General features: G+C 45.2%; 1 protein-coding gene across 3 annotated transcripts in view; it reads right to left on the reverse strand.

Moving 5' to 3' along the window:
• The window catches only part of LOC110589166 (dynamin binding protein), a 95,908-nt gene that overhangs the window by 18,282 nt on the left and 58,039 nt on the right, over positions 1–19,587 (reverse strand). For all 3 annotated transcript variants that reach the window (XM_044916126.1, XM_021699616.1, XM_021699617.1), the window contains 2 exons: positions 3,941–4,134; positions 2,989–3,088 (listed from right to left, as the gene is read on the reverse strand). In XM_044916126.1, the coding sequence (XP_044772061.1) occupies positions 2,989–3,088; positions 3,941–4,134 (294 nt within the window). The remainder of the gene's footprint in view (positions 1–2,988; positions 3,089–3,940; positions 4,135–19,587) is intronic.

The raw sequence follows: 19,587 nt of genomic DNA on the forward strand, positions 1-19,587 counted from the left end.
CAGTCAGGCAAAGGGGTCTGCAAGTGCTCCCCACAGAAGATCAAAAGCGTAAGGGCCCCTCACTCTCCAAGCCCCAGGGAAACCACAGTGAGGCAGCAGTTTCTAACCTTTTCTTTGTGCATGAATTAAATACACAGACTATAAAGGAAGTTTATTATATTAAAATACCTATAATATAAAAAAAACACAACAAATCTGTGACAGAGTAACATGTGTACTTCTTCTAAAGCATTAAACGGCAAAACGTAGCTATAAATCTAATAATCAGCCTAACGGCTCTTCCTCTGCCAATTCCTTGGTCCTTCCTGCTTCAGCTTGTACTACTCATCAAGGTCGGCTCGCCCTTGAGCTCCTCTCTTAAAACATGACCCCGCTCAGCGCTGCCCTACTAACCCTTCCTACAAGCGGCTCTGGGCAGAAACCCCTGCACGGAACCCAACTGCTCTGCTCCCCATGCGCTGTCCTAGGGAACGCTCTGTTTTTGCGTAGATCAGTTTTCATTTATATGAAATCTACATCTTTAATCACTGCTCCTTTCTGCGACAGAAACGGGACTTTTTTCACAAACATCCCACTCACACTGCCCTCCCCGGGGCAGCCTCACTTCTGCCTGTCCCCGCAGCTCAGCAGGCTCGGCGGCGCCCCGGGCTGGCTGCCTTCCTGACCTTCAGGACCACCCTGGGAGCCCTGACCACCAACGTCCCTATATCCGATACCCGCCTGCCATCTTCTCTCACGTTACTCCTTTGTACCCTTGCCCTACCGACATTCCCAGAACCTCCCAGAACTGTCGTGAGCATGCTGCTGCCGTGCCCCCAGCTCTACATCAGTGACCAGCTAGCAAAGCGCCACCTAAATTTCCAGCGTTCTTCAAACTGGGGGTCACAACCCATAAATGGGTCATGCGATCTACTTTGTGGGTCACATTCAGCACTTTGGGGAAATAAAATGGCACAGAAAAGAAAATCTCAGGCAATGCTGGACACAGTCCAAGCACACACACTTGTACACACACACACATGAATCCTGGGTCACGATGTAAAACAGATTTCTTTCTGTGAGATAGGTGTAAAATAATTTAAAATACTACGTACCCAGAGTCTCCTGGTGCTTTTTTCTCATCTCCTTACTCAGCCAAGCCCTGAGCACGTCCCATTCTCTCCTCCCTCACTAAATCCTGTCCTGCCTGCACTTAGAATCCTTCCCCAGTCAGACTACTAATGCGAGTTCCGCGCTGCTTTCGCCAGCACCCTGCATTACCCTGATTTTTTTTGCTGAGTTATCCCCCTCTCCGTATACTTTTTCCATTTCTATTCCTGGCTCATAAAACTGCTTGGAAGGTACATTGTTAAGGGTTGCGGGGGGAGGGGGAGAAGGCTTCGTGTAGAACAGTTTGAATAATTCCTTACCACTTGTGTGATTTAAAAAAAAAAATGGAGATGGGGGCCCAGGGTAGAGAAAATATGTATGTAATTGCTGGTATATAATAAACTCTCTGGAAGGCAACGGAAGAAAACTAATAACCCTGGGTGCTTCTGGTTTGAAGAGCTGGTGGCTAGGGAATGGGTAAGAGCCTTTTCATTAAATAGTTCTTTGTAACTTTCTGTGTGCCATGGGAATGTATTAAAAATAAGTTAAATTAGAACTATATTAAAATAAAAAACAAAGAAATATATTAAAATAAACTTGACCTCCCCAAACACTGCTTATGCAATTCATGCCCACCTGCCTTTTGCTAGTGGCTCGCCAAAGCTTTCCTGTGTCCGTTCCCCTCCCAGGTGAGTCAGGTAAACACTGCCTAGTGTAAGCCAACATCATGACCCCATTCTCCTTTTCAGTCATCAGCTTAGGCATATGCATGTGACCCAGTTCTGGCCAATGAGAAATAAAGAGAAAGCTGACAGGGGAGCACTGGGAAAGCTCTGCTCACTCTTAAATGACACAGGGTCACTTCTCCCTTCTGCTGGATGTTGTCATGTGTGTAGGGGGATGGCTAGAACTGCGGTAGCATCCTGTGACCATGATTCCAGGAAAACAGCAAAATGGTAGGATGTCCCTTCCCACGTTGTACCAGAGCTGGTCTGTGTGACCAACAGAATATGGCAGAAGTGACAGTGTGTCATATCCAGATCAGGTTAGAGAAGACATTGTGGGTCTCCCATCTTGAGCCTTCTGTCCCTCTTGGATCACTCACTGGGGAAAGCCAGCAGCCATGTCCTGAGGACAGTCCATGGAGACGCTCAAAGGCAAGGAACGAGGGCTTGAGGAGCTGAGTGGGCTTCCTCGGAAGTGGATCTGTGAGCCCCAGAGGATGGTAGTCCAGGCCAACAGCTTGACCCCCACCTCAGGAGAGATGCTGAGCCAGAGCTGCCCAGCTAAGCCACTCCTGGAGTCCTGGGCCACAGGCACTGTGGCATAATACATGTTTCTGATTTAAAGCTGCTAAGTTTTGGTATAATTTGTTACATGGCAATAGAAAACTAATACAGTTCCTTTGCTGATTAAAACCAGATGACTGTTTTTCAAACATTCTTAACAATGACCCACACGAGCGAAAACATTTTAAATCATGACTCAGTATACTTATATGTAGAGTTGACATGAGTGTCAAAAAGCTGTAGCTGTGCTTATTCTTTATAGTACATTCTGATATTTTCTATTTTATTTTATTGAAAAAAGTATATACCGGGTGCAACTTGCTCTAGTGATCTCATGACCCACCAACAGGCTGCAACCTTCGGTCTAGAAAACTCACGCTATGCAACACCTAAAATCTCTTCTATTGCTAACATCCTGTGGCACCTCAAAGTAGGCTGTAGATAAAAGGAGAAGCAGACGGCCAAGTGACCTCTGAACTAAGTAGCTAGAACTTCATTTTCCCACTTAGAACCAGCAAGGCTGCTTCACCCCTTACCTCCTACCCGTGAAGTTTAACAAAAAGGGGGGGGGGGGGGGAGCCGCTTCTGAAGCAATGGCAGGAGCTCATACCTACAGCATCGCTGATTTCCAGATCAGCCAGTAACTGCTTTGAGACCTTAATCACCATCTGCATATTTCCAAAAAGTCCTTCAAAGTCGATGTTTGGTATCTGAGAAAGGGAAACAAAACGTAAAGATGCATGGAAATGAAATTAATGGCATGCCATTCATACTAGGAACATCTCTTCAAGGATGGTACAAAACTGTTCAAAGTCAGCTTCACTCACTGTCACCAAGATTCCAGGAGAGAAGCATGCCAACATTATCTCTAGTGTCACTCTTTGTCCCTGATCCAATTACTCTCTGCTCGACCCCCTCCCCCACTACCTTAATAAAAGGACTGTTACCAGTCTGGTCTCGAATTATGTTGGGATACAAATTCCCACGCAGTACCCAAAATCTGATGGCAGTGCCCACTTCCTATACTAGTTCTTAGGAGTGAGTGTTCTAGAAGTACAAACCCAAGCCAGGCCCAGATGGTCTAGTAACAAGCAGTAAGGACAGTAAATCCCCCCAGGAGGCTGTTAACCTTTTTTCCCTACCTCCAGCATCTAGACAAGTAGCTGGCACACACCTGACGGGCAGGGTTTCCTGAATAAATGCTGTACCGTCAGGTGCGAGAGCCACCGAACCCATCATCCCCAGACTTCATTATTAGGCCACCGTCCCAATGCCGTGACCATCCAGACTGCCTAGGAGTGTCTTTAGGAGCCACGGAAGCAGGACATGTCCTGGGAGCTACTGCAGCAAGTCTGGCAAGTTAACAGTAGTCTTGAGAAGTGACAGGACGCTGAAAGCTTAAGCTGATGACAAGCACATCAGGGCCCTGCAGTTAAGAGCAGCAGCCCTACAGCATTTATTTCAAACCCAGTAACCCTTGCGGTGGACGCGCCCACACCCTAGCGCTCCAGGCTGGGGGAATCACGTTCTCGGTAAAGCGAACTTGCTCTCACAGCTCCCACCTGTGCCTGCTGCAGGGGCACCATGATGTGCTCGATGCACATTTCCAGATCCCGAATGTAGTCTCTTTCCGTCTGGAGGAGTTCTTCTATCACCTTGGCTCTTTTCTCCAGCATCCTCTGCTCTGGGTTTTCAGTGTACACGGACCCAGGAGGGGCCACTGGTGATGAAGACTGGGAGGAGAGCAGCGTCATTTCTAGAAGGGAAGAGAGAACTGGTCGGCAGCTCTGGGTGTGAAAGCAAGATTCTTCAACAGTTCAGGCTGAAAAGAACACATTCCTTGAGAACCAAAGTCTCGTCACTGTCAACCACCAGGAAATCCGATCACACGTCAGTTCTAATTACAAACAGATGAAGGGCTGAGAAAGCCGTTTCTGCAAAGAGAACTTCTGTCATCTGTGTGATAACATTTCTTGAACTTGTCCTAAAAAAGAATAGCTGGCCCATTTCAGGAGGACAAATCACTGTCCACAACCTCTTAGGGAAGAGGCTGAGAGAGGCACTGTTCTTACAAAGAATTGCTTTCACTTAATTAGGTAAAAAACCCAATGCATGAGGTCAGCAGCAGAAATACCAAGCTGCAAGTTAAACACTGATACAGCAATATTAAAAAGAATATTATGGGGGACATCACAGTGCCAACTAAGGAGAAGATGAGAGTTAGATAAGAATTACCTGAGAACTGGGTGACTACAGGGCCTACTGTGTTCCAGTCACTGTGATGGATGATGAAAATCCACAATGAAATATACAAAAATTATTTAGATTCTCCCTATTGAAACATTAATAAAGACTTGGGCACCTTGTTATTTCAAATGCCCTAGAAGATACAAAGGTACTAGGAAGATGAAGTCCTTTTTTTTTTTAAAGATTTTTATTTATTTATTTGACAGAGAGAGACACAGCGAGAGAGGGAACACAAGCAGGGGGAGTGGGAGAGGGAGAAGCAGGCTTCCTGCAGAGCAGGGAGCCCAATGCGGGGCTGGATCCCAGGGCCCTGGGACCACGACCTGAGCTGAAGGCAGATGCTTAACGACTGAGCCACCCAGGCGCCCCAAAGATGAAATTCTTTTTAAGGATATTATCAATCAAAAGAACCTCTGTAGAACCACACTGTATGATCTAAAAACGAAAACAAATATGTACCTTGTCATTAGCTTTTACAATTACCCATTAGTTAGCTATGGTGAGATTTATAAAGATGGGATGGCATTTGTTCATTTAAAATAAACATTAAACACTAAAACACTTGAAAAAAATTCCAACAATGAAGCAATCTCTGTTCAGTTTATTTCAAATTCCTTAAGATCCACTTAAAAAAAACTACGATTTTGGTTAAGTAAATATACTAATCTGGGTGTGATCACAAGAATATTTTTAGCAGATCTAAGAAGCAAAAACACACGTTTACACTACTTATGGAAAACTAGGCTTTCACATCAGATTTCAGTCTTCAAAAATCTTCCCCACTGCCCCTTCTCTAAGAACCTAGGAATTCCAATGTTGAAAAAAGAATGCACCCAGATTCTGGTTTCTAAAAACCACTCTCCACTAAAAGAAACCAGAATTCCTTGGAGAAATAGCTAATTCCAAGATTGGGGCAAGGACAGCATAGGTGAACCAGAAACATCTAATGGCAGAAAAGAAGAAAGTGCCCAACATGATGGAGGTATTTCCAAAAGGCATGGAGCCAGCTTCAAGGGGCTCCCATTGGCCAAATCTGGTACAATTTGAGTATCAAAGTAAATAAGCACAGCAATGGACTATAATCCCTTGACTAAACTAACAATCCATGAATTCATATTGATAACATATTTGCACAATTTTGAGTTAGTTATTACAAATTACTTATTAATTACAAAAATGAAAAATAGTGACCATATATAGTGGAGAAAGGGAGAATATGATCACTGAGTAAACAAAATTCACATCATCAATAAAGGGCAAACAGACATCATGTCTTTTCACTTGTCATATCTGGAAACAACCCAATATCCCTGACATGGTATCCCAGTCAAAAATGCATAATCTGAAACAAATCTTGAGGAAACATCAGACACATGCAAACTGAGGATCTGTATTCTTCAAAATGTCATGTTATGAAAGATGAAGAGGGGCTCCTGGATGGCTGACTCCATCTGTGGAGCCTGTGACTCTTGATCTTGGGGTCATGAGTTTGAGCCCCCCACTGGGTGTACAGTTTACTTAAAAAAAGAAAGAAAGACAAGCCTGGGAGACAGTCCCCAGTCAAAGATGACTGAGAAGATGACAAATAAATGCCATGTGTGAATAGGAACTGAGTCCTGATATGGGGGAAAAAATTGCTACAAAGGACATTACTAGGGCAATTGGTGAAGTTGTAATATAGACTGTAAGTTAGATAAACGATTAAATCAGTGAAAAATTTCCTAAAATGGCAAATCTATGTGGTCATGTAGGACATCCATGGTTCATACAAAATACACACGGAAGCTTACGAAAGGACATGATATATGCAACCTACACTCAGTCAGAAAAAAGTGTGTGTGTGTGTGTGTAGAGAGAGAATGAACACAAAACCCAACAAAATGTTAAACATGGGTGGATGTGAATAAAGGATATACAGGAGGTTCTTTGTACTACTGCAATATGTATAAATTTTGTATTATTCAAAATAAAGTTTAAAAAGACATAATCGGGGCCACCTGGGTGGCTCAGTCGTTAAGCGTCTGCCTCCGGCTCAGGTCATGATCCCAGGGACCTGGGATCGAGCCCCGCATTGGGCTCCTTGATCAGCGGGAAGCCTGCTTCGCCCTCTCCCACTCCCCCTGCTTGTGTTCCCTCTCCCACTCCCCCCGCTTGTGTTCGCTCTCTCGCTGTGTCTCTGTCAAATAAATAAATCTTAAAAAAAAAAAAGGACAATCGGAAAATATCTTTCTTAAACTTCTTTTGGTAGAATGAATGACAAAATTTCAAGCATAACTCTTATTGCACTAGAGTGCTAAATCATAATCCCAAATTAATTGTAGCATATGTAAAATTTATTTTCAATAGCCTTGTTTCAAATTTTCTTTGCAATTTCAAGCAATAGGATCTCACTGCCAAATATGGTTTCATAAGTGGCAAGTTGAGAAGAGAAACTCATTTTTAAAATTTATTACCTTCTTTATTTAGGGATAATTGACATAATATTCACTTCAGGCATACAACATATAATGATATGTTATTTTTAGAAGACACTCATTTTTAATACAGAACTAAAAAGCTCTGAAAGGGAGAACATTTACTGAATTCCTACCACGGGCAATGAGCTTTACATACTTATGTCCCTGAACTTATTTAATATTCATGTCAAAACTCTCAAGTTGTATTATTACTTGATTTAATAGAAAACCTGGGTTTTGAGAGGCTGACCAACTTGTCCCAGGTTATGTAGTGAGTAAATGGCAGTTCTGGAATTTTAATCTAAATGTATTTCAATCCAAATCCTCTGCACTTAATCCTGTACCATTTTGCCTCCCTAGCCTGGAATCTCAACTAGAAAAGGTCAGGGGTTTATATGCCTCAAATCTTGAAAATTCCCTGGAAACTCTTCTATCTCAGGAATCAAAGTTCTATTAATTATAACAGTTGAAAGCTTAAAATACCACCAAGTATTTGTCAGTCAAAAGCCAGCAACCTACACTAAGAAACTCGGATTTTTATTTTTATTAAAAGAGAAAAAAGAAATGGTAACAATTCTTTTAAACTAACAGCATGATGCTTTTTTTTTTTTTTTGCAGGTACATGTATAAACTCTTGGACTGCCTTTAAAACAAAACCAAAAACACTTTATTTAGCATGATTTAAAATCCCTGTGGAAGGTATCTGCAATTTTGACAAAATTCTACATGTTTCTGAATATGTAGGTGACCCTCAAGCTCTAGAGACATATTAATTCTCAAGATTACGTCAAACTAGAAATATCTGGCTTGAAATGACTCCAAATGTAAAACCCTTTTTCCATTATTCCAAATAACATACTAAGGAAAAAGTCTGATCTTAAATTTCAGGATCTGGGACGACCGAGTGAGAGAAGGTGGCCTCCTCCCTCAGTTAGCTGCAGCGGAGACAGGCTTGGAATCTTGCTCTACCCTGCTCGAGCTGGGGAACCCCAGCAAAGGCCACTTTGACCTCTGGGCCTCAACGTCCTCATCTGTAAAATGAGGGTAATAGTGCCTGCTCTGCCAAAATGTTGAGGGAATAAACAAGGTAATAACTCGACACAAGTTAGTTCTTTCCCCACCATGGGTCAGAACACGCTGTCTGCACCAAATTGAGGTAAAATGCACCGAGTAGAAATGCTCTGTCCAGACACTGGAACACTCCACTTTTCTCTAAGAACAATAAAAGCTGAGGAAGCACATGGAGGAGGCTGAGGCCAGTACCAGCCTACACTGCAGTGTGCAGACCAGCTCCCACCTTCTTGCAGGGATGGCCCTGGAGGAATTTAGGAGCCGGAGCCAAAGCTGATGGCACAGATTTACTCTCTCTGATCAGACAATTTGTGCGGGGTTGTTTTTCCCTTTTGTTCCCCCTTCCCGGTCCCAGCACCCCGACAAAGTTCCGATTCCACCCCCTCTCGAGACCCCCACCCCGCATGTTAGTGCGTGTCCCCAGGCTCCTTCCTCGGCGTGGTAAGGAAGGGGTCCAAGGAACCCGCAGCTTCCCGCAACTCCACAAGCCACCCTTTGAAAGCAGAGTCACAGAGAAAAGCCACTCACTTCTGGCCTTCCTCTGAAAGCTGGCTCTGGGTTTGGTGGGGAAAATCTCTGACCTGCCGGCAAGGTCCCCAGCAGCTCAGGCTGCCCCACCTGCTGCCGCGGGCTCCGGCGCCCCGGGATGCACCTGCGGTGCCAAAAGGCCACGGCTGGTGAGGGAGGACGTGTGGGTCCCAGGGTAACAGGCGGAGCAGAATCTTCCCAGAGCTCTGGAATGCTCTGCAACCCCCAAATCCTTTGAATAGGGTAGGCATTTCCCCCAGGCTTTCCCACATTTACATATGAATTGCCCAAGTCCCCCAGGCTATCACGGCAGGGCCGGTTCTAAAGGATGGAGCTGGAATCCTCCTGAGGGGAACGAGCTGCAGGCTGCAGCCCAGCTTTGCTCAGGCTCAACACCTTCCCCTCTCCTCTCCCTTTCCTGGTCCTCAAACAGTCACAATTTCACTTCAGGAGTTTTTAATCCAAGAGTAGTATTCTCACTTTGCCAACCCCTACTAAGCTTTGTTTTGGAGGATGCTCTTTTTAGGGAAGGATTCTGAAGGCCCATCCGTCTCTCACTTACGAGGCCATGCTGTGAAGTGGGTGGCACTTGTCTGCTTTGCCTGCCCTGGGACCTGGCTTTCTGCAGCACCCCTCCCCCCAGGCTGGGGCTTTGCCCAGGGCCCCGGACCTCCTACTTTGGGGCCCTTACCCTACAGCCATCAGAATGCAGATCTCAGCGGGCTGGGCCCATCGCGGCAAGAACAGCACAGAGGGATTTACAGGGACTGGGAGGCCTGCTCACAGCTCACAAACACTTACTTACACTTTGAAAGAAACCAAGGAAAGGAAAGTTGCAGAAAAAGAGGCCACTTTGTAAAAACAAAACAAAACAAAGACAAAAACAAACCCAGAAAGAGAGAAAAGGGCAAAGAGAGCAAAAAGAAAAGCTGCCTCAGGACAGGGGCTGCATTTGGGGCAGGAGGTTATGCAGGCGCTGAGTCAGCACTTCTCAATCTCACAAGAATTAATGTCGCACCAGTAACTGAAAATCAAGTGTCATGCTAACTAAGAAACACCTCTACTGGTGAAGTCTGGGCAACCTCAGAGATGGCAGCCTTGGGTAAAGAACCCTTCCCATTGTGGCTGGAGCAGCCCCTCTCTGGCCGTGAGGCCCCCTGCGAGGCCCCGGCTGGAGAGCCACGCTGTGGCCTCCCTGGGCCGGCTAGTGCAGCAACTCTTAGCTTCACATTTTAACAGGTACTTACAGGGCCCTTACTGGGTGTGTCGAGCCCTGTTCTAAGCACTTTACAAACACTGGGGTATTTAATCCTAACAACCCCACCATATCCCCGTCCCCACTGTCCGGACAGGAATGACGAGAAACTCAGTTAACCGGCTCAGTAAGCGCAGGACTGGATTCGAGCTGAGCGGGCTCCGGCCTCCGGGCCCCCGACCAAGAGCTACTCTGTCTGCGGGCAAATCCTGCGAGCGCCGACCGGAGCTCTACCTGTGGGGTTTGGTGGCCACCGGGTAGCTAATCGTAAGACAGAGCAGCTCTAAAGCACAACTTAACTTCCGTGGAGCCACCGTTCACCCACCATGAAGCCAACAGTTATGTACTTAAGCACATCTGCATATGTCCATGTGATTCTATTTATAAAACCCCACTTGGTAGAATGTCAATAATCCTTCAGAATCAGATCTAGTAGCGTCTTACACAGTAAATATTCCACAGTATTCTGGGTAATTTATGGCAGAACAGACGTGAAACAAGGGAAAAGGCTTATTTTATCCTGTCTTTTGATGGCTTTCTGACTTACACATTAATCATCTTCCTCAGGGAAGGGGAGAGCTCCCCTTCAAGAAACCTCAGCTCTTTCTTGTCAACCCTGACAGAGGGTTGGGCAGTAGGGATAGGGCACTACCTCCCACTCCAAGGGATAGGGCAGTAGGTAAAAACTTGTAATACTGTGTCTACTTTTTTTATTTTTAAAATTTTATTTATTTAGGAACGCCTGGGTGGCTCAGTCGGTTAGGCGTCTGCCTTCGGCTCAGGTCAGGATCCCAGCGTCCTCAGATCGAGCCCCGCAACCGGCTCCCTGCTCAGTGGGGAGCTGGCTTCTCCCTGCCTGCCACTCCCCCTGCTTCTGCTCTCTCTCTCCCTCCCTCTGACAAATACATAAATAAAATCTTTTAAAAAACTGTTTTAAAAAAAGATTTTAATTATTTGAGAGGGAGCAAGAGAGAAAGAGAGAGCATGAGCAGGGGGGAAGGGTAGAGGGAGAGAGAGAAGCAGACTCCCCACCGAACAGGGAGCCAGACGCAGGGCTCCACCCCAGGACCCTGGTATCATGACCTGAGCCGAAGGCAGACGCTTAACCAACTGAGCCACCCAGGTGTCCCTACTTTTTCTACTTCTTAAAATAAAAAAAGTCAAACCTTGTAACCCAGGAGTCTACTTTTAGGAATTCATTATGCATAAATCATTGGACAAATGCACAAGATGTATAGGTAGGGATGTTTTCCAATGTGTAAAAAAATTCAGAAACAACCTGAGCAGAAACAGCCAAACTTTCTCCCCAAAGGGGCCTGCTTAGGGGCGCCTGGGTAGCTCAGCTGGTTAAGCGGCTGCCTTCGGCTCGGGTCATGATCCTGGGGTCCTGGGATCGAGCCCCACGTCCGGCTCCCTGCTCAGCAGAGAGCCTGCCTCTCCCTCTCCCTCTGCCTGCCACTCTGCCTATTTGTGCTCTCTCTTTCTCTGTCAAATAAATAAATAAAATCTAAAAAAAAAGGGGCCTGCTTAAATAAATTACGGCATATCCGTATGACAAAATACTATTATAGCCACTGAGATACAGATTTATATTTATTAACATGGAATGCTGTCTGTGTGGTTAAATGAAAAAAGCATATTACGAAAGAGTTTATGAAAGAATTGCAATTTTGTTAAGGGAAAATACTTTCAGTAGGTATATTTGAAAATGAGAAAGTCTTGACAGTGATGGAAATTCTGATATTTTTTCCTTTCTTTGACGGTATTTTCTAGTATTTCTACAGTGAACATGTAACGTTGATAGAGTTGAAAGAGTAAAAAAGTAGAAGAAAGAACATTTGCTATAAAATGAGAATATTCTAATACCAACAGTTCTCAATTACTCTGTTAATCCATTCAAACTCTTTCTTCACTTTTTAATAATCTGAGGTCTCTTTCCTGGCCGGGTCCCTGTAGACTGCTGAAGACGGTGGGTCAGGAGACACAGCTCAAGTAACAATTTGCCAGTCTCCTAAGAAAAGCAAAACCACCACTGTCCGCTTAGCAATCTCTTAGAAAACCCCGAGAGAAAGCTGTCTTTGTAAATTTGCTCATCTTCCCCCCGGGCCCAACCGGAGCCATGAGAAATCCTGGTTTTCCGATTTTCCCATCACTCGAGCCGGGCCACCCAGCCCCCACCGCATCTTTACCTTTAGCACCTACAAGACTCCAATTTGGAGGTTTGCTCAAACTTGTGGCGCTGTGGTCCCTGGCTTTTCTGCAGGGCTCACAGCCACCCAACTTCAGAGAGGAATCAAACCCATTTAGTTCCCAAATCTAACGGCAACTGAAAAAACTTTCCCTGTGGCTTTTGCTCAGTAACTGCCCGCCCGACTTTGGCAAGCAGCCTCTAGCACAATCCCTGCTGGGAGGGTTTCCACCTCAGCGAAACTCAGCTCCAAACTTCTCATCTGCCCCTTCCTTTTTCCAGGCCCTATCCAGGCCTTCCGAGGAGCCAACGAGTCAAGTGCCCCATGGACAAGAGTCTGCAAATCTCCTATACTGCCAGGATGGGAAATTTAATTCTAGGACCAACTCAAACACCGTTTTTGAACACTTATCAAATACACATAACTCCTAGAGGGGTGTGCTGTTGGTGGGACATTACTATCTATTCCTTAGGCAGCAGAAGTGAAATTATCAAGAGAGCAAAGACAGTTTTCATAAAATAGTTCACTAGGAATAAATTATCAGTTTATAAGAGGATTTTGATTATAGTCAGCCAACAAAACTCTATACGAAAACCTTTATTATCCAAACACACACACATCTAACGTTATATTTACCAAGCCTCTTGAGGGAAGTTATTATTGCTCTCATTTTACAAATGAGGGAACAGGGACACAAATCAAAGAAATGGCTCAAGTGGGACCACAGGGCTGAGAAAGCTGCATATTCAAAACCAGCATCCAGGGCCAGCACTTTCCATGAAGGGTCAAGGCTTGTTCCAGATTACATGTCTTCTCCGTATGCCCATGGCCCTGTCTGGCATTATATTTCCAATTTTAATAATGACACTACAGTGATGTTTCAAAATTTGCTCATGTCCGTGCCCCTCTGGCTATTTTTCTATCCTACTCTATAAAACTAGACTTTCTTCAGCTTCTATGAGGTGGTTTACTTTTATTCCTTCCACTTGTTGTCATAGTATTTTATGTATCCTTTATAACTAACTGTGCAACCCCCCCCCCCAATCAATTCACCTGAATCATAATCCTGTTCAAGTTCTAACTACAAAACTTTACGAATACTTAATAGGGAGCTACCAAGCAGAGTGCTAGGCCATCGGGGAAGTAGAAAAAGTTGAAATGCCCTCAAAAGCTTTCTTTAGTCTCATTGGGAAAGTCATGTCATCTCTCCTGTGTTCAGGAACAGCAAACAGAATAGGGTTAAACTGGATGGTCTTTAAAGTTATTTCCATTTGACTTAATGAATCTAGTTGAACAGGCAAAACGTAAATTCATGAAACAAAAGAATATTGCAAAATAGAATCAACAAGCATTAAGGGTTTTGGTTATATTTATTTGAATGAACCCAATCTATCAAAATATTCTTTCCAAGTGTGATCTGATATTTTGATGGTAAAATCTCATTAAACTCAGGATATCTGACATTATATACTAGTATCTTATTTTCTAGCTGAAACATGGGAAAAAAATAAAACCTCAATACAAGGGAAATATAATTCAGGTTTTCCTGGGAACCCAGTCATAAGTGCCGTGTTGGTTGAAACAAGCTCCAGGCATCCCAGGGTCACTCCATCCCCCTGTATCTCCTCTGGCTTCCATTCCTGAGCTATAAGTGAAGCTGCTTCTAAGATCTTGAGAGCGCAGCAGGTATAGTGAATAAAATACTCAAAAAAGCCCTGGGATCTAGCCCTGCTTCCCCCTCCTTCCTGTGTGATCTCAGACATGTTACATGACCTCTCTGGGCTGTTGTTTCCATGTATATACAACAAAGGGGTTGGGCCTCGTTGGTCACTTCCAAGATCTAAACTCTTAAATGCCGTGCTACCCTGCTACTTCACATACTCCTCTCAGTTTGGAGTAACCACATCACCTGCTAACTAGTCCCACGAGGAGTGGCAGTTGGCATGTAAGGCCTCTTTGGACTCACCTAGGCAGTTAGCCACTTCCTCTCCGCGAGCCCTAAGGACAGGCCCTTGCTGCCATTATTCTGGAACCCAGCACAGCGGACTTGCGGTATTTGGTCCCTTCTTCATCCTTGAACATGACAAGCCCAGCTTGTCTCTCTGCCTTTCTGCTCACCTACTGTCCTTTAAGCCCAGCTAGATGAGGGGCCTCTCCACTCCCTGGATTGGTCTTTTCCCTAAACTTCCCTTCTCAAGCAGCAATACAAAGTAACACGTACTATTTTATCTTTTTTTTTTTTTTTTAAACACCCCCAAGTCACATTTATTCTAGGTGTGTGATGCCGGTTCAACCTTTGAAAATCAAACAATGTAATTCACCACATCAACAGGCAAAAGAAGAAAAATCATATGACCAAGTCAATTGATAGGGAAAAAAAATACATTTGAAAAAATCCAACATCCATTTATTATGATAAATAGGAAATAGGAAAATAGAAAGAATGCAATTATTTCGACTTGGAACAGAACATGTATTAAAACCCTACTTATCTTTCGGTGTACATATTCTGTGCCCCAAAATAGAATATTTCACTTGACTACACACATTCACTGAGCACTTATGATATGCCAAGTTATTAGGTTCTGGAAATACTATCTTTACCACTGTCACAAAGCTTAGATGTTACTGGACTTCTGTGCCTAATGTATACCTAATCCATAGGATTTAGCACAGCAACTGGCACTTAATAAACGGCAACAATTATTGTAACTTAGAGTGCCCTGAGCATTACTCTGCAATAGTTGGGATAAAAGACACTACCCAAAGATTTTTATTTTATTTTATTTTATTTTATGTATGTATGTATGTATTTTTAAAGATTTCATTTATTTATTTGACAGAGAGAGACACAGCGAGAGAGGGAACACAGCGAGAGAGGGGGAGTGGGAGAGGGAGAAGCGGCTTCCCGCCAAGCAGGTAGCCCGAGGAGGGGCTTGATCCCAGGACCCTGGGATCATGACCTGAGCTGAAGGCAGACACTTAACGACTGAGCCACTCAGGTGCCCCAAAAGATTTTTAAAAATCATGAACTATCCTAACTTTTATGAAAATTTTAGTTAAAATTTAGGACCTGTGGCACTGGGGGTAAATCAGGTTTCAATCTCCCTCTAAGCGGGGCAGAGGCTGGAGAGCAAGAAAATCAAATTCCCTATCTCCAAATCACTGAGGAAAGAGCTAGAGGAATTCTACCATATTTTTTGTCTAAGTATTGCTGTGAGGTCAGCAGTAAGTAGATGCATCTTCACATTTCAGTAGATGCTAAGATGCGCATTTTTTTTTAAGATTTTTTTTATTTATTCATTTGAGACACAGAGATAGAGAGAGAGAGAGCATGAGCAGGGGGAGAAACAGAGGGAGGGGGAGAAGCAGAGGGAGGGGGAGAAGCAGGCTCCCCGCTGAGCAGGGAGCCCTATACGGGGCTCGATCCCAGGACCCTGGGATCATGACCTGAGCCGAAGGCAGACGCTTAACCATCTGAGCCACCCAGGCGCCCCCATTTTTTTCACACTTTAACATCTCTAAAAGCAAGATGTGTTTTCCAAGTAAGAGCGTGTTAAAGTTTAATTAGACGTCATCTTTTTAATGGTACCTAAACTTATTCAGTGTCTTACAGTAGATGGTGTTTTAGATTCAATGAAACACAATACATTCCATCAGTCTCCTCTCAGTTCACGATTAGAAGGGGTTGGTTTCTTGATATGGTGGAACGAGGGCCACTGTGGAGCCATGTGTACAAATGTGTTCCTTCTCACCAGTAATCACAGTGCGTGGGCATCGTCACAGCCTGATGGTCATGCCCAGTGTGGGCACTGCCTGGTTTCTCAGGAAATATCAAATTGGAAAATTCTGGGGCACCCACTCTATGGGTGAGTCAAGTTCCTGAGTCCTCACTTTGACATCCCATTTAAGGCCAGGCCTGCCATGGTTTTGCAAGTTAGCTGCTTTGATTCACCCCTCCTCCCACTGCGCCCTCTAACAGCCCTCCACAAGAGCACCTCTTCCTATCCATGCTCAGTGGATCCAGCCTTTCCTTGAGATCTCTTGCTTTTAAAGAGACCTGCAATCTTCCCAGGCTAATCTTCCTGTGTTGCCGATGAAACATTATACAAAGACAATTTAGGTAATGGCTTTAGAGAAAACAAACAACCTGGCTTGAGGATACAACTCCTGATTCCAGGGCAAGGTCTCTGGGATGGGTGGGAGTCTGTCAGACTGGATCATTCCAACCTCAGGAGGGCCTTATTTCCTCTCAGGCTTCAGTCACCTCCCAACCTTTGGGGATATAGGGCCCTACGTGTATGTCCTTTTGCCTCCACATATTTACCCTTTTCTTCTCCTTTCCCTCCTGCCTACCCATCTATCTTCCAACAAGCAACAACACCCTGATTTTAAAAAGTAAGCGCAGGAAAGCTTTGTCCAACTCTGTGCCCCCTCAGCTACAGTCACAAGTCTTTGATTCTTTTTGTGAAAGGTCTTGGAAGAGTGGTCTTCATGCCCTCCTTCTATGACCTCATCCCCCATAGAAGTCCTCTGTAAGTAATTCTGAATCATCACTGTTCCAGCAAAATTGGTCTTTTCAGTCGACCAATAAGCCCCTCGACAAATCCAATGGCATTATCCTTGATTTCCCTGGGGTACTTCAAAGCATTGGCCACTCTCTCTTCCTTTAAATTCTCTGGTTTTCTCCTGACCTCCTCACATGATCTCGCCCTATCCCTCCTCCTCTTGCTCCCAAACTGTGGCTCGGTTCTCAGACGCCTGCCCTTCTCCCCAGTCGCTCCTTGCCTCACAGAAGGCATCTACACAGAGTTCCCCTGATTACATCTGAGAGGATAACTCAGCACATGAGGCCTGGCTCACCTTATTCCTCAAGCTCTGGTCCAAACTGCCATCGGTTTCTAAGATTTCAGTACTCCAGTGATCTCCACACTGTGTTCCTCTTTGTCACTGCAACTATGTGCCCTTGCTCAATCAGGAACGCTCCCCCTGCTTCTCTCTGCCTACATCAACCCCCATTACTCACTCTCTTCAGCTTTAGCTCAAGCTCAAACATCTTCCTAAAGCCTTTTCCTACAACTCAGGTAAGGACTGAGTTTTCCCCCTTCTGACTGTCCATAGCATTCACTGTCCACAGCATACACTTGTGTACTTTAGTACATGATTCCTATTTTTACATTTTACCTCATCAAATGATCTGCAAACTCCCGTGCGTGTGTTGGGGTGGGGGAGGCATCCTTCTCTGGATACGCCCTGATGCTTGGTACAGTGCTAACTAAGTACAAGTACTGGCTACTAAATCCCTGTTGAACTGTATTCAGAGGGGATGCGGGGTCTCTGTGCTGGTGAAGTGATGGTGGCGGTTCATGTTTCCTTAGCATTACTATGTGCCAGGCTCTCCTGCGCTGTTCTAGGTACCTAGATAGCTATAAACTCGCTTCATCCTCATAACACGGTCACGTAGGTACATCATCTCGTTTTACTGATAAAAAAACTGCGGCATAGAGAGATTAAATGCTTTACACAAGGTGACACAGGGAGTAGGGCCAAGTGGGGGAAGGTATCTAACAGTTCCCCGTAAGGGACTTATAAATTGTATTTGGATTATTTGTTTATATGCTGTTTTCTGTTCAAAACCGCAAGTTCCTGAAGGCAGGCACGAGCCCTACCCATCTCCAATGTCTCAATGAGGACACAACTGGCATTCTGGGCAGGACAATTCTTCACTGTGTAGGACGGGTCTACACACTGAAAACATTCAGCGTCTCCGGTCCCTGCCTTTTAAACAAGTAGTCCCCTGCACGCTGCCACTGTGACAGCCAAAGGATACCTTCACCCCGTTCCAAATGCTGGGGTCGGTGGGGCCAGCCATGCCTCAGAACGCCCGCCATCTCCAGAGCCCGCTACATCCCAAGTCGGCACCATTGGCAGCCGCTGTGGCGACGATTCACACCAGCTGACCCCCATCCCGGACTTCACGTCTACCATTTTGGACCACGGATTTGTACCTAATCAATGAATGGTTAGTTCATATGATGAGGACTAACTAAAAAACACCAGCTGAGTCACTTACACTCACTCTCCCGGGAATCTGAATTAGGATATCAGGCAGATCAGACAGGAATAGAAGCTGTAATAATGCTCCAAGGCAGTGGTAGGATGAGTCTGGTTATGTGTAATCTAAAGTGAAGAGGGAGTAGAAACTATGAGTAAACGGAAAGTGTGGGTCTGCAGCAAGAGGAGACCAAGCAGAAGTTCAGGGAAATGCAAAAATGTCGAGAGAGAGAGAGAGAGAGAGAGAGAGAGAGGGAGGGAGAGAGGGAGGGAAAGGGAACGGCTGGTCCCGAGGACATCTGGCTCCAGCCCACTGGTATGGGAGCAGGAGCTCCATCCCTCCTCAGGATCTCCAGGTAATCGCGGTCTAACCAGAATGTAAACAGCGTTTGGAACTCAACACACTTCTGTGAGCTAAAAATAGATGAGTGGCTCTTGCTTATAGTAACATTATGAAATTAGAGGAAGCTGCACAAAGTGCTCTGGGAACAGTCAAGCAGGTGAATTAGAGTGGTCCTACCGCCACTACCTGTATTACTGAGCGTGAAACTCCACCGTCTGTTTTGCTGGCCATTTGTGACTCCGATGGGTACGTCCCCTTGTCTCTAGAGTGGCAGAGGCCTCACGGCACGTGCCACACTCATGGCTTGCCATCAGCATATGAAATCAGCCAGGATGGGGCGCCTGGGTGGCTCAGTCGTTAGGCCTGCCTTCGGCTCAGGTCATGGTCCCAGGGTCCTGGGATCGAGCCCCGCATTGGGCTCCCTGCTCGGCGGGAAGCCTGCTTCTCCCTCTCCCACTCCCCCTGCTTGTGTTCCCTCTCTCGCTGTGTCTCTGTCAAATAAATAAATAAAATCTTTAAAAAAAAAAAAAAGGGAAATCAGCCAGGATGAAAAGCTCATGTTTCGGATTGACTGGCAGACATTTTATTCCAATAATTTGAATCCAGACTGTAGCTACAAAGATATCATGTTCACACACTTGGAATGAAAAGAAACCTTGCCCCATAGAGTGCTAAACCCCAAACTATGTGTGTAACACTGGCAAAGTGCCTTCAAGTCTTTGCTACTTTTTCTCATCTTGGGAGAAAACAAAACAAGATTTTCCTGGACTCTGTTGGTCCACTGCAGTTATTGTCCAAACTTTAAAGGAATTGCGTCTCTCTTTTCATCACCACTTCTCTCCTAAACTCCTTGTAATGTGCTCTCGGCCTCGGTTGTTCCTCTTCCTCACCCCACCCGCCAAATGCGAGGTCTTTCCTTGGTCCACACCCCCACCCTTTCTCTGCCGCAGCGTGCCACTCAGCTACGCCCCCCTCCATTTGAAGTCGCTCCCCTGGCACCCCTAACACAGTACTTTTCTGCTCTCTGAGTTCACTGGTGTGGAAGGAGCTCAGAGCTGTGCTTCTG

Source organism: Neomonachus schauinslandi, chromosome 6 (assembly GCF_002201575.2).
Source record: "Neomonachus schauinslandi chromosome 6, ASM220157v2, whole genome shotgun sequence".
In the NCBI taxonomy this organism is placed as follows: Eukaryota; Metazoa; Chordata; class Mammalia; order Carnivora; family Phocidae; genus Neomonachus; species Neomonachus schauinslandi.